The sequence below is a fragment of the Mesoplodon densirostris genome, chromosome 6, assembly GCF_025265405.1.
Source record: "Mesoplodon densirostris isolate mMesDen1 chromosome 6, mMesDen1 primary haplotype, whole genome shotgun sequence".
NCBI lineage: Eukaryota > Metazoa > Chordata > Mammalia > Artiodactyla > Ziphiidae > Mesoplodon > Mesoplodon densirostris.
The window spans coordinates 72,489,010-72,511,053 of record NC_082666.1 but is presented as its reverse complement, the minus strand read 5'-3'; the positions used below and the strand labels follow the sequence as shown (position 1 = coordinate 72,511,053).

The 22,044-nt window shown below is 39.5% G+C and overlaps 1 protein-coding gene across 3 annotated transcripts in view; it reads right to left on the bottom strand.

The window, feature by feature from the left end:
• GLIS3 (GLIS family zinc finger 3) overlaps positions 1 to 22,044 on the bottom strand; it is a 524,679-nt gene that overhangs the window by 51,899 nt on the left and 450,736 nt on the right. For all 3 annotated transcript variants that reach the window (XM_060102230.1, XM_060102228.1, XM_060102229.1), the window contains one exon: positions 14,732 to 14,873. In XM_060102230.1, coding sequence (XP_059958213.1) covers positions 14,732 to 14,873 — 142 coding nt within the window. The remainder of the gene's footprint in view (positions 1 to 14,731; positions 14,874 to 22,044) is intronic.

The window sequence follows — 22,044 nt, the reverse complement described above, 5'->3', positions numbered from 1 at the left end:
AGATGCCATCTCACCAGCTACTGGGACCAGGGCATTCTAGGCTAGAGCCTTTAACTGGCTCAGGTTTGGGTTAACAAGCAGCACTCTCTCTATCCAGATGAAAACAATTAATCTATATGTCTAATGGGTATGGACAGGGCACCCTTGGGGACACTTCAGCTGTCATGTATTCACTGTGTGACTAGAGAACGGCAAGGAGTTTTTCAGGCAAGGCAACTTCCTAAAATGAAGTCTACTTGTCTCAGGCCCATCCGCAGAGACAGGGAAGGCTACCATGGGCATTGTTTCATGACTATGTTTTCATCATTTTAGAGGGCAGGGAAGAAGACCTCCCTTGTCAGGCTGAGGTATATTAAAAACAGTCAACTGGAGGGCATATTTCTGTTCAAAACTGTATGGGCAGCTAGAATCCTGCTTCTCCAGCTTTAATTTGCAAACAATTCACCAGGGTAAAATATTGATTCTGATTCACTAGGTCTTGGAGGCAGCAAATGCTGAGATTCTGAACTTCTATCAAATTCCCAAAGTCCCAGGCAATGCTGAGGTTGCTGGTCTGGGGACTGCACTTTGAGCAGTAGGTGTTGGACCATATCTCTGCTGTATTTCATCTTCTTGCCTGCCCCATGCCCCAGATTCAATAGATGACATTTATTTAGTATTTGCAAACCTTTCTCCAGTTTACTGCTGAGGAACTTGAGGCCTAATCAGGTTCTTGATTAGGTTACCTGGCGTATGTAGGTCATGTGGCTGGTAAGTAGTGGACCTGGAATTCAAACTTGGGAAACCTGATTTCAGATCACATGCCTCTAACCATCACACTATATTGCCTCTCAAATGCAAGATGGATGCAAAAACAAAGGCATAAGAGTGTTGATACTGTATCAGAACCCCTGCATACTCCACTTGTAAAGGCTGCTTGGAGTCACTAGGCACTCTTCCCCCACCACACACAATGCACACGGGTAGTTTTAACCACCAAAATGCTGGTTAGGATCCAAAAAGTAGATTCCCATTTTTACTTCTATCCACCCTAAAAGCACTAAAGTGACCTCAACACGGCTGAAATTTTCCAGCTCTGAAAATTAACTCAGGCAAGAAATTAACTGAATTATTTGGTTTGGAAAACAAACAGCTGGTAGGAGATGGGCTTTTTCTGAAATAAAGATTTCAGATGCTTGTCAGGAGCATGTCGATCCACTGGTGGGAAAGAAGGAAGGCAGGGAGGGGTTCTTCATGAGCAATCAGATATATGCACCTGTTACCACAAGCGAGCATGATGTTGATGTCGTGGGCTGAAAGGCCACTGCCTCTGTCAATAACGCACGAAGAAGAGATGTGCTGGGCAGATCTGTTGCCACCTAGTAGTTACAGTAAATATGCTTTCAGAGTCATTTATGATTACCTGAAAAGCCATGGTGTTGCACTTCATAGAGGGCCTGCTCTCACAGGACAGGGGGAACCAATCTTATCCATAGATTGTGAATTCACTTATAATCAGTGCCAGAGTTGGGACACAGAGGAATGACATTTAATGCTTGGTGGCTGGTACATGGGAAGAGGTATGGGCTCACTACTCATCTCTTGGGTATTATTTCCAGGGTCTGGGTACAGAGGGGTAAACTAATCAATGAAATCAGGCTAAGTCGGCTTTCACAGAGATATTAAAAAAGAATTAGAGGCCCCATTCAAATGGTGAGCTCAATCTTGTCTCTGTCTTTCCTCCTCAAGGCTCTCTCCAGGAGAAATTTGAACCTAGGAAGGATTCAGGAAATGACTGAACTGCAATGAAAATTTTAGCTACTTTGGCCTACCAGAAATTGGGCACTCAGGAGCGATAGTGTCAGGGTGGTTATTAAAGGAAGAAAGAGTATGCACTGGGAGTCAGATGGACCTGGGTTTGAATTTGAGCTTTACCGATTACTAGCAATGTGTCTTGGGCAAGTCACTTAACCTAAGCTCAGTTTCTTCATCTTAAATAAGGATAATACCTCACAGGATGGCGAGGAGGATTACACAATATATAGGAAATACTTAGCATAGTGTTAAGTGTGTCTGGACCATGGTTAAGTGCTCGACAAACCATTGTTGCTATTCCTTGCCTATTTATATTATTATAATTATTCCTATAATTAACAGGATGGAGAAGACAAAGGCATGCTGCTCCAAAATGGTAAATCTCCAATAAAGAATGGCTTCTTACTTAAAGATGCATATAAATATAAACTGTGAACTAGAGTCACTTTAAAATGCAGAAGAGCATATACATCATATTCTCTGATAATAAGCATTTTTTGTTCAACTTTTCTAACGCAAGTTGGTATAAAGTGTTCAGGGTCTGTGAAAGAATCCTCATAGGGTTAAAATGTTGTACTTTATTTTACATGAGTAATACACACCTTTGAGTTACAACCCATAATGTGTTTCAGTTTAAAAGATAAGTCATTTTCATGCATGACTGCACTTCGTTAAGGAGTGAAAATGGGCTGTTACTAAAATGTCAACACAATTGTCCCCCTTGAAGCTTAGTTTATCTTGAAGTATTTTTACATTTTCAGCACTTCTTTGTGTTTGTTTCTCCAACAGCATAAAGATCCAGCCGTGGTTAATTTTCAGAATTCAAAAAAGACTTCCCCTCAGTCATTCTGAAGAAAATGACCAACACGGTGGGGTAGGGGGGTGACTGGAGTTTTGGTCCTCAATAATGAAAACTTGTGTCCCAATACCTTCTGCAGTTCTTTGTATTTCATCATAAAACCATTCAGTTGCACTGTTGTTCAGTGGAAAATGCTCTCATGACCTAAATCCACAAACCAGAGAGTTTTCTAGCAAGGAAAAGGTCCCGGTACGGTCACTTGGAAGGCTGCATTTGAGGTTAATTGGAGAATGGGAGAGAGATGGCGGCTAATCCTTGCCTGCTCGCGCTATGAGCAGAAGGGACTAGTTCCTCTTTTTCTTTCCTCCTAATGTCTGGGCACTTCCCCCCTCTTCTCTTTCTCCATCAGGAAGGGTATCATTCCGTATTCCATCTGTATTAGGAAAAAGAAGCTTCTTAAGGGTTTGCCCTGTCAGCTCTCTAATCTTTCCCTTCTCCTTGAGGCATGAATAATTTTAACATTGCCAATCCCTAAAAATCTATTCTTTCTGCCTGTCTTTTTTTCCTCCCACTTTGCAGTGTAGAGTATCATTATCCAGCAGCCCTGATAAGAGGATAATGAAACAATCCCTTCTCAACCGGATCGGGTGGCTGTCAGAGTAAAGTGACACCACCTGTACATCCTTGACATGCTACCCCAAGCTAATTGATGGCAAACAATGGTAACTGTCACCTGTGCACTAAGACAAAGAAAACATACTCATGTCACCTGATGGGAGAGCTACCTGGCAACCGATAAACAAATGTGTTAGGGAGATGTCCTATTAAGGTAAGAGGGGGTACATCTCTGAAGAACGTGCCTATTAACTCTGAGCTTAAGAGTGCTGCTGTTCACTGGGGAACAGAAATAAACAAGGTAAAATGAAAATTTATTGATGTCTGGACAGTTACATGAATATTCAGGTTCTCTTACAAATAGATATTCCCACATGAGCTCCAAACATCTATGTAGGCTGCTCAATTACATTTCCACATCATGCAGCTGGATTTATAGCCAGGAAAGAAGTTATTAGTGTTTGGAAGAGGATACATGCTTACATGCCTTTCTGGAATACATGGCAATACAACTAGAAGATAATGGCTGACGTCATGCATGTAAATGCCAAAGGTTACCATCAAACATTCTGAAATACCAGGTGTAATTAACTTCATGTTAGGAAAAGCTTCTAAAACATCTGCATTTCAGAACAAAGACAGTTGGTTACAAGTAGAATGGCATCACCTGGCAGCTCTCTCAAATTCTCTGGGACCAGCATTTCATGCAGCCCTCTTGGGTCTTTCCAGACAATGCATGACATATCTAACCTCAAATCTCATACCTTAGCTTTCTTTCCTTCACTTCCCAACCTACACACTTATTCGCTCACAGAGAGTTAGTTATACAGAAAGTCATTAAAATAATTTGAACCCGCAAACAACTCAGACTACTCTGAAAAAAATCCAGTATTGCCTCTGTGTGTTATGTTATCCCATTCTGAGCAGAGTAGGAGAGCAGAAAGAAAGAAGAAAGGTGGAGCAGGAATGGACAACCATTCCTGGAAGTTCTTACAGGAATGTTCCTCATCTCTTTTTTTGGAAATAAAGTCCGACTCAGTCAAAAAAACAGAAATTTTAGTAAAAAAACATACTGGGTTCTCCAACTCCTCATTATTCATCCCTTAGCTATCTCCTACCTGTATCATGTTAACCACAAAAGATGTTTCCTCCCTTTCAGATACTGCTGAGACAACTCCACCCACTCTAATTTCACGTGACTTCTAAAAACATTTCACAGAGAAGGCTTTCTGGAAACAGATTTTTAGCACAGATAGCCAATCCAATTTTTAATGCAATATTCTTTCAGCCAACTCAAGAGCTGATTTACCAACTCTGAACTCTCCCAGGACACCTCTCCCTTTCCTAGCTCTGTACGATGGAGTTACAATAGCGCTTTTGGGGAACTGTGCTATAGCAGGGAACCGAAGCCTGCAATTACCACTAACCCTGGGAAAACCTCCATAGATGAAGAATTTGGTTTGCTTGTGACTCCAGAGAATCCCTTCCCTCTTTTTTCACACTTTGCCCATGAAGTGGACATTCTTCCCATTTTTGCCTTCAGATACTCAGTATTTCTTCCTAGTTTACTTTCAAGATAGACTCTGATAAGTCATTTACATGTTATCCTGACTTTATGCCCACATACAACCTTTCTCAAGGAATTTAAAGGCTTTTCTCTACCTGTGGAATGGACAGTTCAGTCTTCAGTTATATGAACTTCAAGCATCTTTGTTGCTGGTAGAAAGTTATTTTTGAGGAAGTAAGCATCTTTCCTGTTGGAAAGTGACCACATGGGTTCCTAAAGTTCAATATTTCAACTTTTTGCTTTTCTCCTGGACATTAACGTATATCTACAACAGACCTGGATTTTAGAAAACATAATCCTGGATATTCAAGGGTTTGAGACTTTTCTCTTTTTAGGAAAAATAGACCTGGGTAGAATTAAACTATGACTGCTTCCTCTCATTGCTCTGTCACCCTTGGGCTCATCAGAACCAGAACCACATCTTGCCTGTCTTCTGGAAGCTTCTTCCTAAGGGGGAGCCACAACACTGAGGGCTTACACATTCCCACCATGGCCCAGGCTGCAACTGAAGGTGTTTGCTTGCAACGTGAGGACTTTACTGCTGATAATTCCATTTGAAAGCCACTACATTCAGGGTTCCACAGAATGCCCAAGGGAGGACTAGGAATGCTAGCCAATGGGCAGTTCAAGTAGTCTGGATCCCTTCAACTAAAACAGCTCTGCTGTGACCTGTTTTAAGCACTGGGCCTTATAAAAATCTCTGCAAACCCATGGACTAGAAAACTACTAAAATATTTGCTAAATCTAAAATATTACAGGGATCAACAAAACCTTATGTACTAGAAGATTTTTAAAACAAAATAGGATTAAATACATGGAAGCCAGGGACTTCCCTGGTGATCCAGTGGGTAACACTCTGCGCTTCCAGTGCAGGGGGCCTGGGTTGGATCCCTGGTTGGGGAACTAGATCCCGCATGCATGCCACAACTAAAGATCCCACATGCCGCAACTAAGACCTGGCACAGCCAAAATAATAAATAAATAAATAAATAAATATTTTTAAAAAATACATGGAAGCCATAAGCTTCCTTGATCTCTCTCAGTAATTGATGAATGTTCCAGATGTAAATATAAAGCAGTGGTTGGCAAACCTTTTCCATAAAGGGCCAGATAGTAAATATTTTAGGCTTTGCAGGCAAGAGGCAATGTCCTCAGTTCTTTGAGCAACTGTTCTCACTTAAAGGCTAAAAATCTTTTCTACATTTTACATTTAAAAATCTTAAAACCCTCCTTAACTCTCAGGCCATGCAAAAACAGGAGGCAGGCAAGCCAGATTTGACCCATGGTGTTATACATTAGCTGTTGCATGTTAACTACTAAGAATCCCCATGAAAAGACTAGAGAACTGTTTTGAAATATGGAAAAGTAATTTGAAGTAAGCAAGTAGTCAAGAATAGTTTTCTAGACACCTTGTAGTGTATTTTGAGAAAAATGACATGTCCTGGAAGAGTCTATTTACAAAATGACATCAGGAGGGACCAAGGTTATACCTCAGCAAGGTCAACACAATGATGGTGTAAAACTGTGTTGGTCAAAGTCATCAATCCTATTTCTTTTTTCCTCCACCTACCTCACCCTCACAGATTCAATGCTGATTAAGTTCATTTATCAACCAGGCACCTTTTCACTCTGTAATGACCAGCCTAAGTATACTTCTAATCTTTATGGCAACCGAAAAAATGTCTAATGTACAGATCTGAAGTTGGGTCTTAGAATATGGGAGTTCTGAGTCCTCGTCTTGACTTGAATTCTTCTCAGAAGGAATACTTTATCTCAGGACAGCTATTTCTAAACTCCAAGTAGTAGTACCCAGTACTAAAAGGAATGGATAGAAGAGGTTCTAGTCCCTGTCACAGACATGGACTTGGCTTGTAAGTAATTCTCTAAGCTTTCAAGCAAAGAGGAAGGAAAAAAAAAAGAAAGGAGCATCAATTGAGCATCTAACAGAGGCAGGGAGTGTACTGAACTCTCATATGTGAACTCACCTAATTCTCACAATTAGTGAAAATGGAATCAGTAACCTTACCACCATTTTACAAAGAGGAAAGGTAACCTCCCCAAACTAAACATTCAGTGAGTGGAGAGGCAGGACTGGGGCTCAGATTTAGCCCCACATTCTTTCTATCATAGCACACTGGCCTATTAACAACAAAAACAAACAAAAAAATGGTGTTATATTTGAATACACAAACACTGGTACCCATCAACACAGGATTTTGTGATTCTGGGTGAATTGCCACCCAAGTGAATCAGTGGGCTTCTGATTCCAGTTTGTTTTTCTCTAGAGACCTACAGTAGAATTTTAAAAATGCTATGTGAACTACTGGGCAAATTACTGAAATATAAAATATAAAGGACTGTATTTTAGTTTTCTTTTATTCTACTAAACGATGTTTATTAAATTTACAATTTGTTTAGGCTTCCATATTTTCCCCATTCCTTAAACAGTGGGAATGGTGGGAAATTTTTGGCACCTGTTTCCTATCTGCTTTGCAGAGTCATAATATATATTTTTCTAGTATTTGGATAAAAGTAATAATATTAACTATAGATGCTGAACACTTACTGTGTACTAGGCACTGTTCTGAGCACTCTTATATCATTTAATGTATGTCAGATCAGTAACTTATCTCAGTAAGAGGGAAATAAATTTGACTTAGAGGAAGAAGTAACATTTCCACTTATAAATGTTCTATTTGAGCATAGATTGGCTACACAGTGATCAGGGGGCTTGTACAAAATGTGGCCAGTAATGTGACTTAAGAAAAGAGATGCTAAGTATTGCCTATCCTTACTTTTGTGTAGATATGACCCCCAACTGTCTTAGTACTTCAGAACTATGGAACCTAGATCATTATTTACCAATTGCAAAATCTCCTGGGGCAGCTGATGCAATTCATTTTCATGAAGTGTGTCCATTTCTCAGAAAACTTGATAAGCATCCCTGTGAACCTGTCTGAGGAGCAAACTCTTATGCATGCTGATGAGAGTTTATCCCCTTTTCTTTTCAATAATGAATGCAGGTGTTAATTCATGTATAACTTATAGTTGGCCCTCAGTATCCGCAGTCGTCTCCGCAGTTCCTCCACATCCAAGAATTCAACCAACCACAGACTGTGTAGTATGGCAGTATTTACTATTTTAAAATGTCCATGTATAAATGCAGCAACACAGTTTGAACCTTCATTGTTCAAGGATCACCTGGGTAGTTTACTTTCTGCAGTCTCTCCTATAACGTGGGAATAGATCTTTTTATTAAATCCCCAGAGAAAGGTTCCATGAAGATAATAAATCCCCGGCTTCTTAGGATGTGGCTAGGTGTTAACAGATCTTTAGGGTAGGACTCAGCTCTGAAATCAGAGATGATGAGAGTCAAAGCAGAAGTCAGATGTGAGCAGCTAAGTTCACTAAGAGAGAACAGGATTGGAGTCCAAGAAGCTAAACTCAGGTAGCAACTAGAAACAATGTCATGAAAGTGAGGCTAGAGCGGCCTCGAAACTTAGGTAGGAAAATTAAGACCCCAAGGAGGCAGCTGTAACTTCTGATGGATCAATGCCTACTGTTAGAGAAGCGTTAATGGTTCAAGACATGGCCAGGGCACCTGAAAGGAGCAGATAATCCTCTGACAATATTGAGGAAGACACTATAAAAGTCAGTCTTTGGAGTCAGTGCTGTTGGTGGCCTGGAATGGGTCAATTCCACAAAATCCTCTTTATACAATGCCTGCAATATGCTCCCTTATTACTGTTAACAGCAAAACATGACAAGTAATATTGAAGCTAATGCAGTAATGTCCTTCACTTTAGAGTTTTATGCTATTCCTAACATTCATTTTCAGTGCTCATACAAATGAAAAAAATGAACTTTCACTGTGGCTACAAACACCTTGAAAATGTCCAGTTTCTTTTTTGTTTATTCTTCACATGAAAGAGACATAACTACCTCTATCCCTCTTTCCTTGGAGCAGAAAGTCAGAACTTTGGACCCAGAAGTTTGGCCCATAACTTCCTAATCACAAAAGCTACTAGCTCCTCGTTCCACAAATTCTATCCTGAATTCTATCTTGCCATCTGTCTGCTTCCTAAGACCTACCTGGGGTACACGTCAAAGTAGATCCAACCTTTCCTTCCCACACCCCATCTGAGCGCCAACAAAATAACATAAAATGAGAGAAAGGAGAAATATTGTATAAAGACAATGAACACTTTGCCCAGTGAGAACACAACTATAATCATCTAGCTTCACTACCTTCCTCTCCTCCTCCATAAGGTGTGGAATTGTTTTTGCTCACCCACAAAAATATTCTTACAGCAAAAACGTGTACATATTATATAATTGAATAATTCAGCTTAATCTTGTGTGAAAAACTAACATGAATACAAGGGAATAAGTGGATATGGAAAACTGAAGCACCAAATTAGGCGGCCTGTAAACATATAAAGTCACTAACATTAGCTGCATACATACAAATGTGCCTTGTGCTGGCTGGGAATCAGAATTTAATTTTCTTTAGTTGGGTGGCTATAAGATCTTATTCTTAACCAAAATATGAGCAGTGCCATTATAACTCTGGTGTGGGAGGACACGCTTAATATCAATCTATAGGGTCACTATAATAAGAAACAGAAATATACACTGCAGGGCATTTTGCTCCCCACTATTTGATTCTGTTTTATTATCTTTGTAATTATTTAATTGTAAGTACCAGAGCAGCATTATTCCATTTATCATTATAAATATATAGTATATCAGCAATATCATAAAATTCCCTTTTGTGGACAGAGTTCCATCATGCTGTTTTCACATGATATATTTGCTTCATTTTTAAATACTTCTTTTTTTGTTTCAGCTTCACTGAGGTATAACCGACATATAAAATTGTAAGATATTTAAAGTGTATATCGTGGTGATTTGCTATATGTATTCATTGTGAAAGGATTCCCCCCATCTAGTTAATTAGGGGCATTCTTATTTTAACTCCACCAGTCAAAATTCGGATCATGTTTTGCTAAAAGTCACATTCCCACACTTTATGATCCCGGAGCAATGGTTTACAAAGTATGGTCCCTGGACCAGCAACACCCAGTGTCACCTGAGAACTTATTAGAAATACCTGGCAAAAAATTCAAATTCTGTGACTCACTCAGACCTACTGAATCAGAAATTCTGGGGGTGGGGCCCAGCAGCCTATTCTCATAAGTCTTTCAGGTGACATAATGCATACTAAAGGACGGGCTCAGGGGCAGGGAGGGCTAAATCTATAGGTCAAAGCTATCAGTGTCTACAACAGAGAAGGATGAGGCTTGCTCCTACCCTCACCAATCCAATGCAATCTGTGGACAAACCACAGACACAAGAGACATTACAAAAACAATGCAAGATTTTGACAGCAGTTCAAGGCAACATCAAAGAGACTTGACAATGACTTTATTGCCAAATGTTTCCCTTTAAATCCTTTCTGTAACCCCAGTATCTGCCTCCTTCTTGGTGTTGGCCCATTAGTGTTGGTCCAACACCAATTCCAAATTGTTCTGTCCCTTTTTCACCTCTTGTGCATTCTAAACAAAGCAGTGCTTTTGAAAATAATGCAATTAATAACGATTGCATTTTTTACAGTGCACTATGCCTTCTTAAGGAGTTTTACATAGATCATGTTATTTGATCTTCACAATTCTCCTATAAAGTTTAACCTATTGGGAAATTTGTGTGCCAATTTAGAACCTTCTAATAAAGTCCCTGAATTAACAACCAGTTTTTGAGAATAGACTATATGAGGCACATTTATATGAAACTATTTCTAGCCCCTGCAACTCTGTAAGCTGTCCCAAGATAGCAAATATACTCAACTCAAGAATGCAGAAAATGCATTAAAACATATACCATGCATTAAAATGAAACATTAACTATTACATTAAAATGAAACATTAGCTATTTCTTGAAGTATGCTAAATACTGTATGAAACATTACATTAAAATGAAACATTAACTATTTCTTGAAGTATGCTAAATACTGTATGGATTTAATACAGTGCTATATATTAAAAAAGTGATGATATTATAAAAAAAAAGTGATGATATTGTAAGAGAGAAGCTTTCATTTTCCAGTAATGAGGTGAAGGGAAGGGAACGACAATACAGTCATCCCTCAGTATCCTTGGGGGATTGCTTCCAGGAACCCCCTGCAAATACCAAAATGCTTGGATGCTGAAGTCCCTCTGCATTCTTGAGTTCTGCATCTGAAGATACGGAGGACCGACTATTACACGGCTTCAAAAATTCCTGCCCTAAACAAGTCTTTGATTTTTTTCTACAATGCCCTATGATATCTGAACATAACACATTTTTTCTCCTGAAAAATCTAGTTACATTCAAAATTGGGATAATTCAATAGGACTTATAAGCTCTAAAACATCATTATTTTATAACCCAATAGAAGTGGTAACAATAAAATCCCCCCCATTCTTGCAGATTTCCTTGTTCCAGTTGCATTAGCTCTTCACCTCATGGGTGGTGTCTGTGGGACTCAAATATTTCAACCACACTGGCCTCTATGATGTCTTCATGGCTAAGGGCATTTGCAAAGGCCATGTTTTATTGAGTCTGTAGTACAGTTTCAGTTTGGAGGGAGATGTAATTTTTATGATCACTCATGGGGCAGAAATTCTTCCCCAGAGCATGCTTTGTTACTGAATGGACTCTCTGCCAAGACCAGGCACTGGTCCAGGCTGCCCATGATATTGCAGACTCACTAATTATAGGTTTATCCACTTTATTAGCTCATTGAGGGCACTGATGGGAAGATCTACACAGGCATTTAGGCTTGAGTGTGGCATTCAAACCTTGATCTACTGGCTATGAAATACTCCTCTCTCAGATTACCAGATAAATCACCTAAATTTACAGGCTGGCCTGGGGCATTATCTATCTGGGTTACAGAACTTCTGAACAAAAGCACAGAAAATAGAAGTGAGCCATCCTTGAGAATTATTCATCACTGCCCTGGCCTCCCTGTTAGATCACAAAATTACTCTCAGGTTAACCCAGGAGCAGGGGTGGGGAGCCCTGGGTTTTTCAGAATAGTAGACAGGTAAACACCTCAATTTAAAATCTTCCTCAGTGTGACCTCCAGTAATATTTGGCTGCTTTAACCTGGGGCACTATTTTCTTCCAAAGAAATAAAAGTCTTTTCGTGCAATCCTTTCCAATCAAACTCTGTCTTATCAACTGAAAAGTCTGTTTCAATAAGGGAAGCCAATGCGTTAGGAGACTTGCAAGACTTGTATGTGTCAGATCTGCCATCTTCCCTATTCACCTTAATGCTCTGTAAATTATTCCTACCTTGGAATCTTACAAGTCACTGTCTCCTAGCCACTAAAAATTTCCATTTCAAAAGCATGACTTCTTCAAACCACAAGTCCCCAGTCATCGTGGCTTCTAAAAAATCATGATGTTCATGCTAAACTATTTTTGATCCTTTGCACCCATATACACTCAACAGGTTTCCATCAAAATATTTTTAGGATAAATCAATTTACTAGCACTTATAGGTATAAGTTCTCGACAATCTTTAAATAAATATTTTCTTGATTTTGTATAATAGAATGTTAAGGGAACGACTCCAAAATCTTTTTGCCATTTAGCCAACTCTTAATCTTCATCAAATTACCTTAACACTTCAGATTTTACATTTAACTAATTGATGAACAGCTTCCTTTTCTTTTGGCATTTTTTCCTGTTTGGCTTCTTTCCATCAGTCTTTAGCACAGGTTTGAAACTGGTGTGAACATGCACTGCTGGTAACTGCATTTCTAGAACTATAAAAGGAAGGCTTAAAATTTTTGTTTTAGTTTTCAATTGCCTTGTGCTGCTCTGTTTGTTGCCTACTCAGCAAAACAGAGAACATAATCAACTAAAAAAAAAAAAAGTCAAGAGCAAAGAAAGTAAAATAGAGCCTGAAGGAAGCAGGAATAAAGAAAGAAGCAGGGCAGATAAACTTTCATACTTAAAAGCTAACTGGAGAAGTAAAATTCTAGGAACAAAGTTAAGCAAGATGGCCACCTGCCTGTTTCCAATATTCCCAGAGCCACAGAAAATTCAAGTCAATGTGAAGATGCTCTGTTGACGCCGTGGTAACCTAGGCTCCTCGTCTGCTCTGGCAGCTCGCCTGCCACAGTTAGAGGCTCAAAGCTAACAGCTTGTTTTGAAGATCAAGTGCAGAAAAGCATCATGAACAAAAAGAGGAATTCTGTCTGGAATGACAAAGCCATTTCAAACTAAACCTCTTAAAAAACTTTAACAATACTACCAGACATCCAAAAGCACATATCAAGACAAATGTGCCTCCTAAGTTTTGAAAGTGAGCCATATACTGTATGCCACATACAGCAAAGGTACTAATGTTTTTCATAGACAAAGATATCATGGCTTCCCAAATCCATTTCCAAGAAGTTTAAATGCAACAAGACCAGCCCATCACCATAAACTATTTTTTTATATTGGATGTTGGGTCATTTTTCAATCAATTCTGGTTAGCTCTTACTCTCTAATTGCTGGGTTCCAGCTATTTATAATAATAAGATCATGGATTTATGGACTAAATAAGTAGGGAAATGCCCTAAAGGCTGTTTTAAACTGATTGCTAATTTAATGTGCTAGAATAAATGTTCATATATCAAATGTTTGGCAAATCAAACGGACATATGTGCAAACAAAAGCTAGTCACACTTTTTCATGTATATATCTAATATTTGGGTGCTGGTAACATTGTACATTGGCATATTTCATGTGCTATGTGTACCTGCACCCAAAATCTCTGTCAGATTTGGTCAGCCTTTCAAATAAGTTTTAATCTAATCTCCTATGGTCTCAAAAAGTTGAGGCTTTGTTTTCTCCAAGAATAAGTACCCAAAGCAATTGATAAAGGGCTACCAACACTGGGACAACATTAAGGATGTCTTGATGACTGACCCTCTTGAAATATTTGCTTAATGCCTTTTCCCCTGAATTTGGATCAGCTGAGAACTATGAAGTTTAAAAAGTTATACAAGCTTGTCTTTCTCCTATTCCACTGTTATGCATCAGTAAATTCTTCATTCTTTACGGCTTATTAGGACTTTTAAAAAGAAAAAGCCATCTGCTGCCAAAACCTGGCTCTGGAACCAGATGGAGTGGGAGAAGAATTTGTAATTCACAGAAAACAGAAAATTCCCATTGTCTGGAATGTGGAGCTGGTGGGACTTTTGCTTTCATGTTCATAGCATGACAGTAAGAGCTTTCCATATATGAGGATGACTAACCAATCATGTTTGCACAAGTATATCACCATTATAGAGAGTAGAAAATGCACAAAAATCCAGGCTAAGAAAGTAAATGAAAAAAATAACATCCTTATTGCATATTAATCCTTTCTCATTTTTCACTGCATACATAACATTTTTCTAGATGTAGAGTCATCTATTATTCAAACCTAGGCAGAAGGAAGCTATTCTGGGAGTGCCATCCCAACCCTCCTCCCCCAGTGGTTGACAAACATTAATGGACATTCTTACAAGTTGATTTACTGAGGTGAAATTTTTTCTTAAGAGACCTGGGGCTTCCTTTTACAATGCAAAGACAGCAATGTTCCATTAGGGGAAACATTTCCTTTGAGTCTAAATCAAATTAATAAATTTAAGATACCTGGGAGGGTTGGGTACACTGAACTTTTGGCAGCAGTCCAGAACCTAAAGAGTTAATGCATTATTTTACTTTGTTTCTTTATGAGAAAAAACAGTCTGCTGCCAAACCCAGCTCAGGAATCAAATGCGGAGGACAGGAGCAGGATAATTTGCAGTCTACTGATAAAGTGAAATACAGATGATCTTAGAAGCATTTTTATGTGTGCATTTCCATTAACCAAAGTGAAGGGCCTAGAGAAGGGTAGTTGATGTGGTTGGGTCTGCCTTTGCTGACATTACCTGTATAGAGGTCAGGCCCAGGCCCTGGGGAGCATCCCACCGCCCTATCAGCAGCATCTCGTGGGGAAGTGGCGGGCTGCAGGGGCTGCACGGTGAGGCAATCTGTGAGCAGGTCAGGATGGAGCTCTGCACTGGACCGCAGCTAAGAGAAGGAGAAAACAGAAGACAGATGGAAAAGGAAGGCTATTCCTTGGAATACTTTTCTGGAAAGGCTATCATGCTGTAAGGCTCAGGCAATTCAGTCCACAAGTATTTATCAAGCAACAACTACAGGTTAGGCATGGGACTTACAGAGTCAATAAAAGGGTCAGCTTTCTAATTCTAATAACACCTGGCAGGTGTTTCAGGAAAAATGTGGCTAGAGGCAGATTTTACTTCAGTCCTTGATATTCCCACTTCTGGGAACCCAACTTCCTATTATATTTTCTTTCATTTGCTCTGTATCCTATCAGAACTTGTAGTGATAACAAAAACAAACTCAAGTGTATTTAGTCTATATTGTAAAGTGCGCTTTTTCTTTTAGTTTTTTTTTTTGTTGTTACACAGCAGGTTCTTGTTAGTTACCTATTTTATACATATTAGTGTATATATGTCAATCCCAATCTCACAATTCATCCCACCACCACCTCCCCCTCCGTAAAGTGCTTTTAAAATACAGAGATACTATCATGAAAATATCTTAGAGATAATTAAGAATGTCCATTGAGGGGCTTCCCTGGTGGCACAGTGGTTGAGAGTCCACCTGCAGATGCAGGGGATACGGGTTCGTGCCCCGGTCTGGGAAGATCCCACATGCCACGGAGCGGTTGGGCCCGTGAGCCATGGCCGCTGAGCCTGTGCATCCGGAGCCTGTGCTCCACAATGGGAGAGGCCACAGCAGTGAGAGGCCCGCGTACCGCAAAAAAAAAAAAAAGAACATCCATTGAGATTTGACACCTGTAGATTTTACATGAGAGGAAAATACACAAGTTAAATTTTAAAATATTATGGAACATGGTAACAAGAAAAACCAAAGTCATTACAAGCAACAAACTATCCCAACAGTAAGTCACATTAAAAAATTAGACTTCATTTTATCACAATGACAAAATTAATTCTTTGTATATTAAAGAGTCATAAAAATGGCAGAATAAAGTACGGGTGCAAAGTTATCCAATTTCTTTATGAAAAAGAATTTTATAAGTGTAATTTGAATTGAAAAAAATCACAATGGAAGATTTAGTTACATAAAAATACCAACCTTCTGTTTGTCTAAAAACATAATATCTTCAAAAAATCTAGAAATATATTTCTTACAGATATTGCAAATAGTTATCTTCAGTGTTTAAAGAGAACATATAAATCGATTTTGTCTTCATCAGGATAAAACTAACTCTTTAGATACAGGGCTTGAGTATACTTACTCATTCAACAATTATTTATTGAGCATTAGACACTCTTCTAGACTCTAGAGATACTGTCTTATGGAACTTATACCCTACAGGGGAAGCGGATGATGAACAGTAAAATATATGCCATAGAAGATGGTGATAAATGCTATAGAGAAGAGTGATTCAGAGAAGGGAGACAGTGAGTAGGGATGAGGGATGGCAACCTGAGACAGTGGGATCAGAGAAAGTCTGTTGGAGATGGCACTGGTAAAAAGCCTTGATAGAAGTGAGGGAGTGAGCTCTGCAGACATATGGGGGAAGAACCTGTTGCTCTGTGGTGTGCCTGGATTATCTGAGGGATAGTAAGGCAGAAGAGGAAGGAGTTTGGGGCTTGGAGTAGAGAAATAGAAAAAAGCCGAGATGTAAGTGGGGGAGAAAGGGAGCAAGTTAAGTGTCCCTCTCTGTCTTCCTCCCAGATGAGTAGACCAGAAAAGGGCCTTCCAGATCATTTAAAGATCCTAAACGTTCCCTAGTCCAGGAATTATCAAATGAGTGAGGAGGGAGGCACACAGCAGAATCTCCTGGGAGGCGACTGACTCACTATGCAGCCCTTGACATGAACAAAAATTTTTAAAAAGGAGAAATAGAAATGAAAATAAACATAAACAATGTTCGGCACAATTGTAAAGAAATGCAATGCTAAACTTTCTTTAAAAAACTTATCTATTTTATATTTGGTAGTGTATATATGTCCATGCCATTCTCTCACTTCGTCCCAGCTTACCCTTCCCCCTCCCCGTGTCCTCAAGTCCATTCTCTACGTCTGCATCTTTATTCCTGTCCCGCCCCTAGGTTCTTCAGAACCTTTTTATTTTTATTTTTTAGATTCCATATATACGTGTTAGCATACAGTATTTGTTTTTCTCTTTCTGACTCACTTCACTTTGTATGACAGACTCTAGGTCCATCCACCTCACTAGTGGGAAGCAGCTGCAATGCACGGGGAGATCAGCTCAGTGCTTTGTGACCACCTAGAGGGGTGGGATAGGGAGTGTGGGAGGGAGACGCAAGAGGGAGGGGATATGGGGATATATGTATACATATAGCTGATTCACTTTGTTATACAGCAGAAATTAACACACCATTGTAAAGCAGTTATACTCCAATAAAGATGTTAAAATAAATAAATATCCTACATATTAAAAAAAGAAGAACTTATCAAATTATCCAAAACTTTAAAAAAGAAGTAGTTGTAGTAAAGGTAGAGTGAGAGAAGCATTCTTAAACACTGCTGGGTGGAGTGTATACTGTTTCAAACTTTCCAAACGGTACTTGGGAATATTTTTTTCAAGACCCATAACTGAAATCATTTGTTCTTAGAATTTGCCTTAAGGAAATAGCCAGAAAGGTGAAGGAAGATTTATACCCAGTGCTCTAGTTTGATATATACATTATTGTTACATTAATTTGATGGAATATTATGCAACCATTAAAATGATGTTGATGAATATAAAAGCAAAACACAAAATTATGTATACAAAATGATAACAATTACATTAAAACAAAGACAAAATACTGTAAGGAAAATGTAATCCAATATTAAAGTGATTTTTGTTCTTAGCAGCAATATCATGAATTTATTTCCTCTGTTTTCTTTTTATCCTTTCCTCTGTTTTCCAAATTTTCTACATTCCAATGACGTGTTAGAGCTGGCTTGCACCAATCCAAGAATACCAATTGTGTGTACTTTTTCCAAACTTTACTTGCAGTGATGTCATATTGATAGCTTGAAATTGGTCATGGTGATAACATTTACACTAAGGAAATTGACAAATGCTACAAACTGGGGCTTTTTCATCTGGAAAGCTGGTTGTTAAAACACTACGAGCACACCACCGACAATGACTCTGATCAGAAAGAAAAACATACACACAGGTACAAAACGTCAGTAAGTTACTATTTAGAGAGCAGTATTTCTTGGAACTGAAAAAGCTTCATGAAGAGACAAACACATGTCCAGGTCTTAGTCCAAGAATATGAAAAGGGCACAGTGACCCTAAGTATAGGGAAGAAGCGTTTAACACATGTAGTGAACAAGACATAATTTCCTCAGCTTAGCCATATTGGAATGTCTGACCAAGACTATCTGAGTTAATGCCTAACCCTCTCAGGGGCTTTGGAAGGTATGTTTGTTATTTTGGTACTAACCTAACACATGCCACGTAAGAAAAACTGGAAAAAAAATCAAGGCTTAGAATGAGTTCTGGTGATCACTTTTAATTTATCTTTCATCGTTAAAATGTGATCTGGGGCCCACATGTTCTACTAAGAGTAGACATGAACATCTCTCTGCTTTCTATTACCAACTATTCTAGGGTTTTACAGATATGAGTACTGATGAGGTCTTTCTAAGGAATTTCACTGCCATGGTTACTCCTGGATCCAAAGGCAGGCAATTCTTCCTTAGCTGTGACAAGTATTCATGTGTTCCAAGAGTGTGATTCCATACAGCTTTGTGGTGAGAGTTAATTTGTTTTTCTCTGGGACTAGACATGGTTCTAGAAAGTGCTTCTTAAATTAAATAAGCCTTGAGGACCTTTTTTTTTTTTTTTTTTTTTGCAGAAGGTCCTCAAGGACGTTATGCAAAATTTCCGAAGGAGGGCCATATGCATAGAAATGCAGTAATGATTTGCAAATTTAGTATCCCTCTCTCCCTCCCAGATTATTAGACCAGGAAAAGGCCTTCCGGATCATTTAAGGCTCTTAAACATTCTCTAGTCCAGGAATTGTCAAATGGGTGAAGCAGGAGGCACACAGCAGAATCTCCTGGGAGGGATATCTTTCAATATACTATGGTTTTATATTTGGAGTAAGAAACCCAATTATTTATATAAAACAACATCTTCTTAGCTCCTAGGAATATAAAAAAGAAAGAGGAAACTTCTTCAATGGGGGATGGTCTCTAACTGTGGTTTTCAAATATGAACACGCATCAGAATCATCTGCAGGTTCCAATGCAGAGCTAATGATCCATTGGGTCTGCAGTTCATTTCTGGAAAGTTCCCAGGTCATGATAATGCTGTTATCTGGGAACCAGACTTTGGAACCACTAAGAATCCTGATGAGAAGATTCTTTAAGAATCCTGATTATAGAAGAGCTGAGATTTTTCTGGTTATGAGAAGAGGATATGAATTGTAGAAATAAGGAATTACAAAAACCAAATTGTCCTTATAACATGAAACTCATGTAACCATTTCTTATTATGTCTCCCTTCAGACCTCATAATAATAAATGGTTACATGAAGTTCATTTCTTAAGAACAATTTGGATTTTTACCCTTTCACAGGGATAAAAAAGGTTAAAAAATTTCAATCCATTTTAATACCTTCCCTTAGAGGACAACAAGGACTTGCCCTTTATGGAGCCTTTACTGCTCTTTATAGAAAGAAATGGAATTTGAATAACCACTGCCCCTGCCCCACTCATCAGCTCATCTATTTTAAGGGGCTGTTGTGTTGCACAACACCAGGGATGTTTATTCATATTGCAATCTATGTGAATGGCACCCCTTGTGTTGTTCAACTCAGCTGCCCTAACCACACCCTATTAGTTCCTGAGTAGCACTGCCCTTCTTTATCCTTCTCTTTCATTCACTGAATAAGTATTTCTTGGGTCTCAACCATATGCCAGACACTGTTCTAGGGGCTTGAAATACATTCGTAATCAAAACACACAAAGATCCCTACTGAGGAGTTTACGTTCTAGAGGAGGGAGTAAACAGTAAATAAATGAACTAAATAAGTAAGTTGTATAGAAGGTGGTAAGTGCTATGGAAAAAAGAAAAAAGGAGAAGGGTAGGTGGGATTGTTATGTTGGGGAGAACTGTGGTCTTGTTGAGAAGAGATTCAAGCAAAGACTTGAAGGAACTGAGGAAATTAGCTAAGTACATATCAAGGGGAAGAGAGTTCTAGAATTAAGAGGCCAGCGAGGCTGGAGTGGGGTGTGACCTAGAGAGAGAAGTAGGAGATAAGTTCTGAGAGGTGAGGTGGGGGCAGAGCCAGATCACAGGACCCTGCAGCACTCAGTTAGGACTTTGGCTTTTAGTCTTAGTACGGCAGGAAACCCTTATAGGGTCTTCACCATCTGCTTCCTGGGAGGCTCATTTCATCCCCTATTATCTATAGCCTCATAGGCACTGTGTCTCCCTTTCTTTGAGAGTCCATATGAGTTGTAGGGTATGGATACACTGACAGTTAGTTTTGTGTCAACGAGGCTGTACTATAGTACCCAATTATTCAATTGAACATTAGGTGTTGCTGGGAAGGAATTCTGTAGATAGGGTTAACATCTACAGCTAGCTGACTTTAAGTAAAGGAGATTCTTTTCTATAACCTGGGTGGGCCTCATCTAATCTGTGGGAGCAAAAACCTAAGGTTTACCTGAAAAAGAAGAAATTCTTCCTTTGGACTGGAGCATTAGCTCCTGCCAGAGTTTCCAGCCTGTGGGCCTGCCTGACAGATTTCTGACTTGCCAGTTCCCACAACTGAGTAAGCCAATTCCTTGCAATCTATCAATCTCTCTCTCTCTATCTGTATCTATAGATATGGATATAGACATAGATACATACATATACATATCTCCTACTGGTTCTGCTTGTCTGGAGAAGCATGACTGATACAGATCCTATTAGAATGCACTTTGAAAGACACGACCATATGATGATTATTTCCAATCAGCAAGGAAAAGAGGATCATGCACATAAATTCCACAGGAAACGGCTGGATGTACAGGGTCACCATGACACAGTTTTAAAGATTGCATTCCATTTCAATAAACATATATGGAATCCATGTAGTGTACTTGACACTGTGTGCCTCATAGCAACCCTAAGAGGCACACACTATTGTGATTTCCATTTTAGAGATGAGAAAGTTGGAATGACACATCCGGTAAAGGTCAGACTTGGATTTGGGTGTCAGAATCCTAAACCAGGCTCTTCAAAGTTACACTATACTGCCTCAAGAAATAACCCACCCCCAACTTCCTCCTTTCCTGTACCACATCACATACATTCATACACTTCCTTCTTCCTCTTAGGACTTTTAAGTATTTTAGCCAGGAGACTGTCATTCAGATTGGTCTAGTTGGGGAAAGAGCAAAAGGTCCCTAGGTTCTCCAGAAAAGTTCCTGGAATATCTCATTATCACTGTGTAGATTCTGACACCATGCCCTTGAGGGAAAGGGGTCTTTGTTGGAGTAGAGACAGAGAAACAAAAAGTACCACTGTTTGGTTTTCATTTCCCCTTCCCCAGAGGCTTGTCACCTGGTTCACTCCTGGGCCAGTACTATGAATATCTGCAGTTGGGAAAAATAAAGCATGGCACCCAACATTCCTTAAGATCTGCATCTTAAGCACATGCAGAGTGGCCTCAGGGCCCCTGAAAGGAGATGATCTTAATCCAGGGGCATCCTGACCTCAGTACTCCTCTCCAAAAGAGGACATCTTACTTCTCTCTCTCCTGAGTCTCTGACTCCATGCTCCTCCCTTGGGTCCTCTTCCCCTTCCCAACCCTTCCCTGATGTTCTCTTTGGCCCTCACTCCTGTTTCTGTGGAGCTCAGCCAGACTTCGTGGGGATGACGCTCGTATCTCCATGCTTTTAGACGAGGGGTCAAGGAAGGCCTCTGGGAGGAGAGGACATTATGGACCGTGACCTGAATGAAGTGAGAGAGGCAAGATGGTAGAAAGAGCATTTTATGTGGACAGAACAGAAAGGAAAGAAATCTAAAGAGGGAACAGGCTGATGGGTTCTAAAAACAACCACCTGGAGAGGAGGGAGCAAGGGAGCAATGGGAAAGATGTGGCTCATGGGGTTGGAGAAATAGCCAGAGTCAGGTTGTGTCCAGCCTTCAATACCAGGAGATTTAGCATAGTAATCCCTCA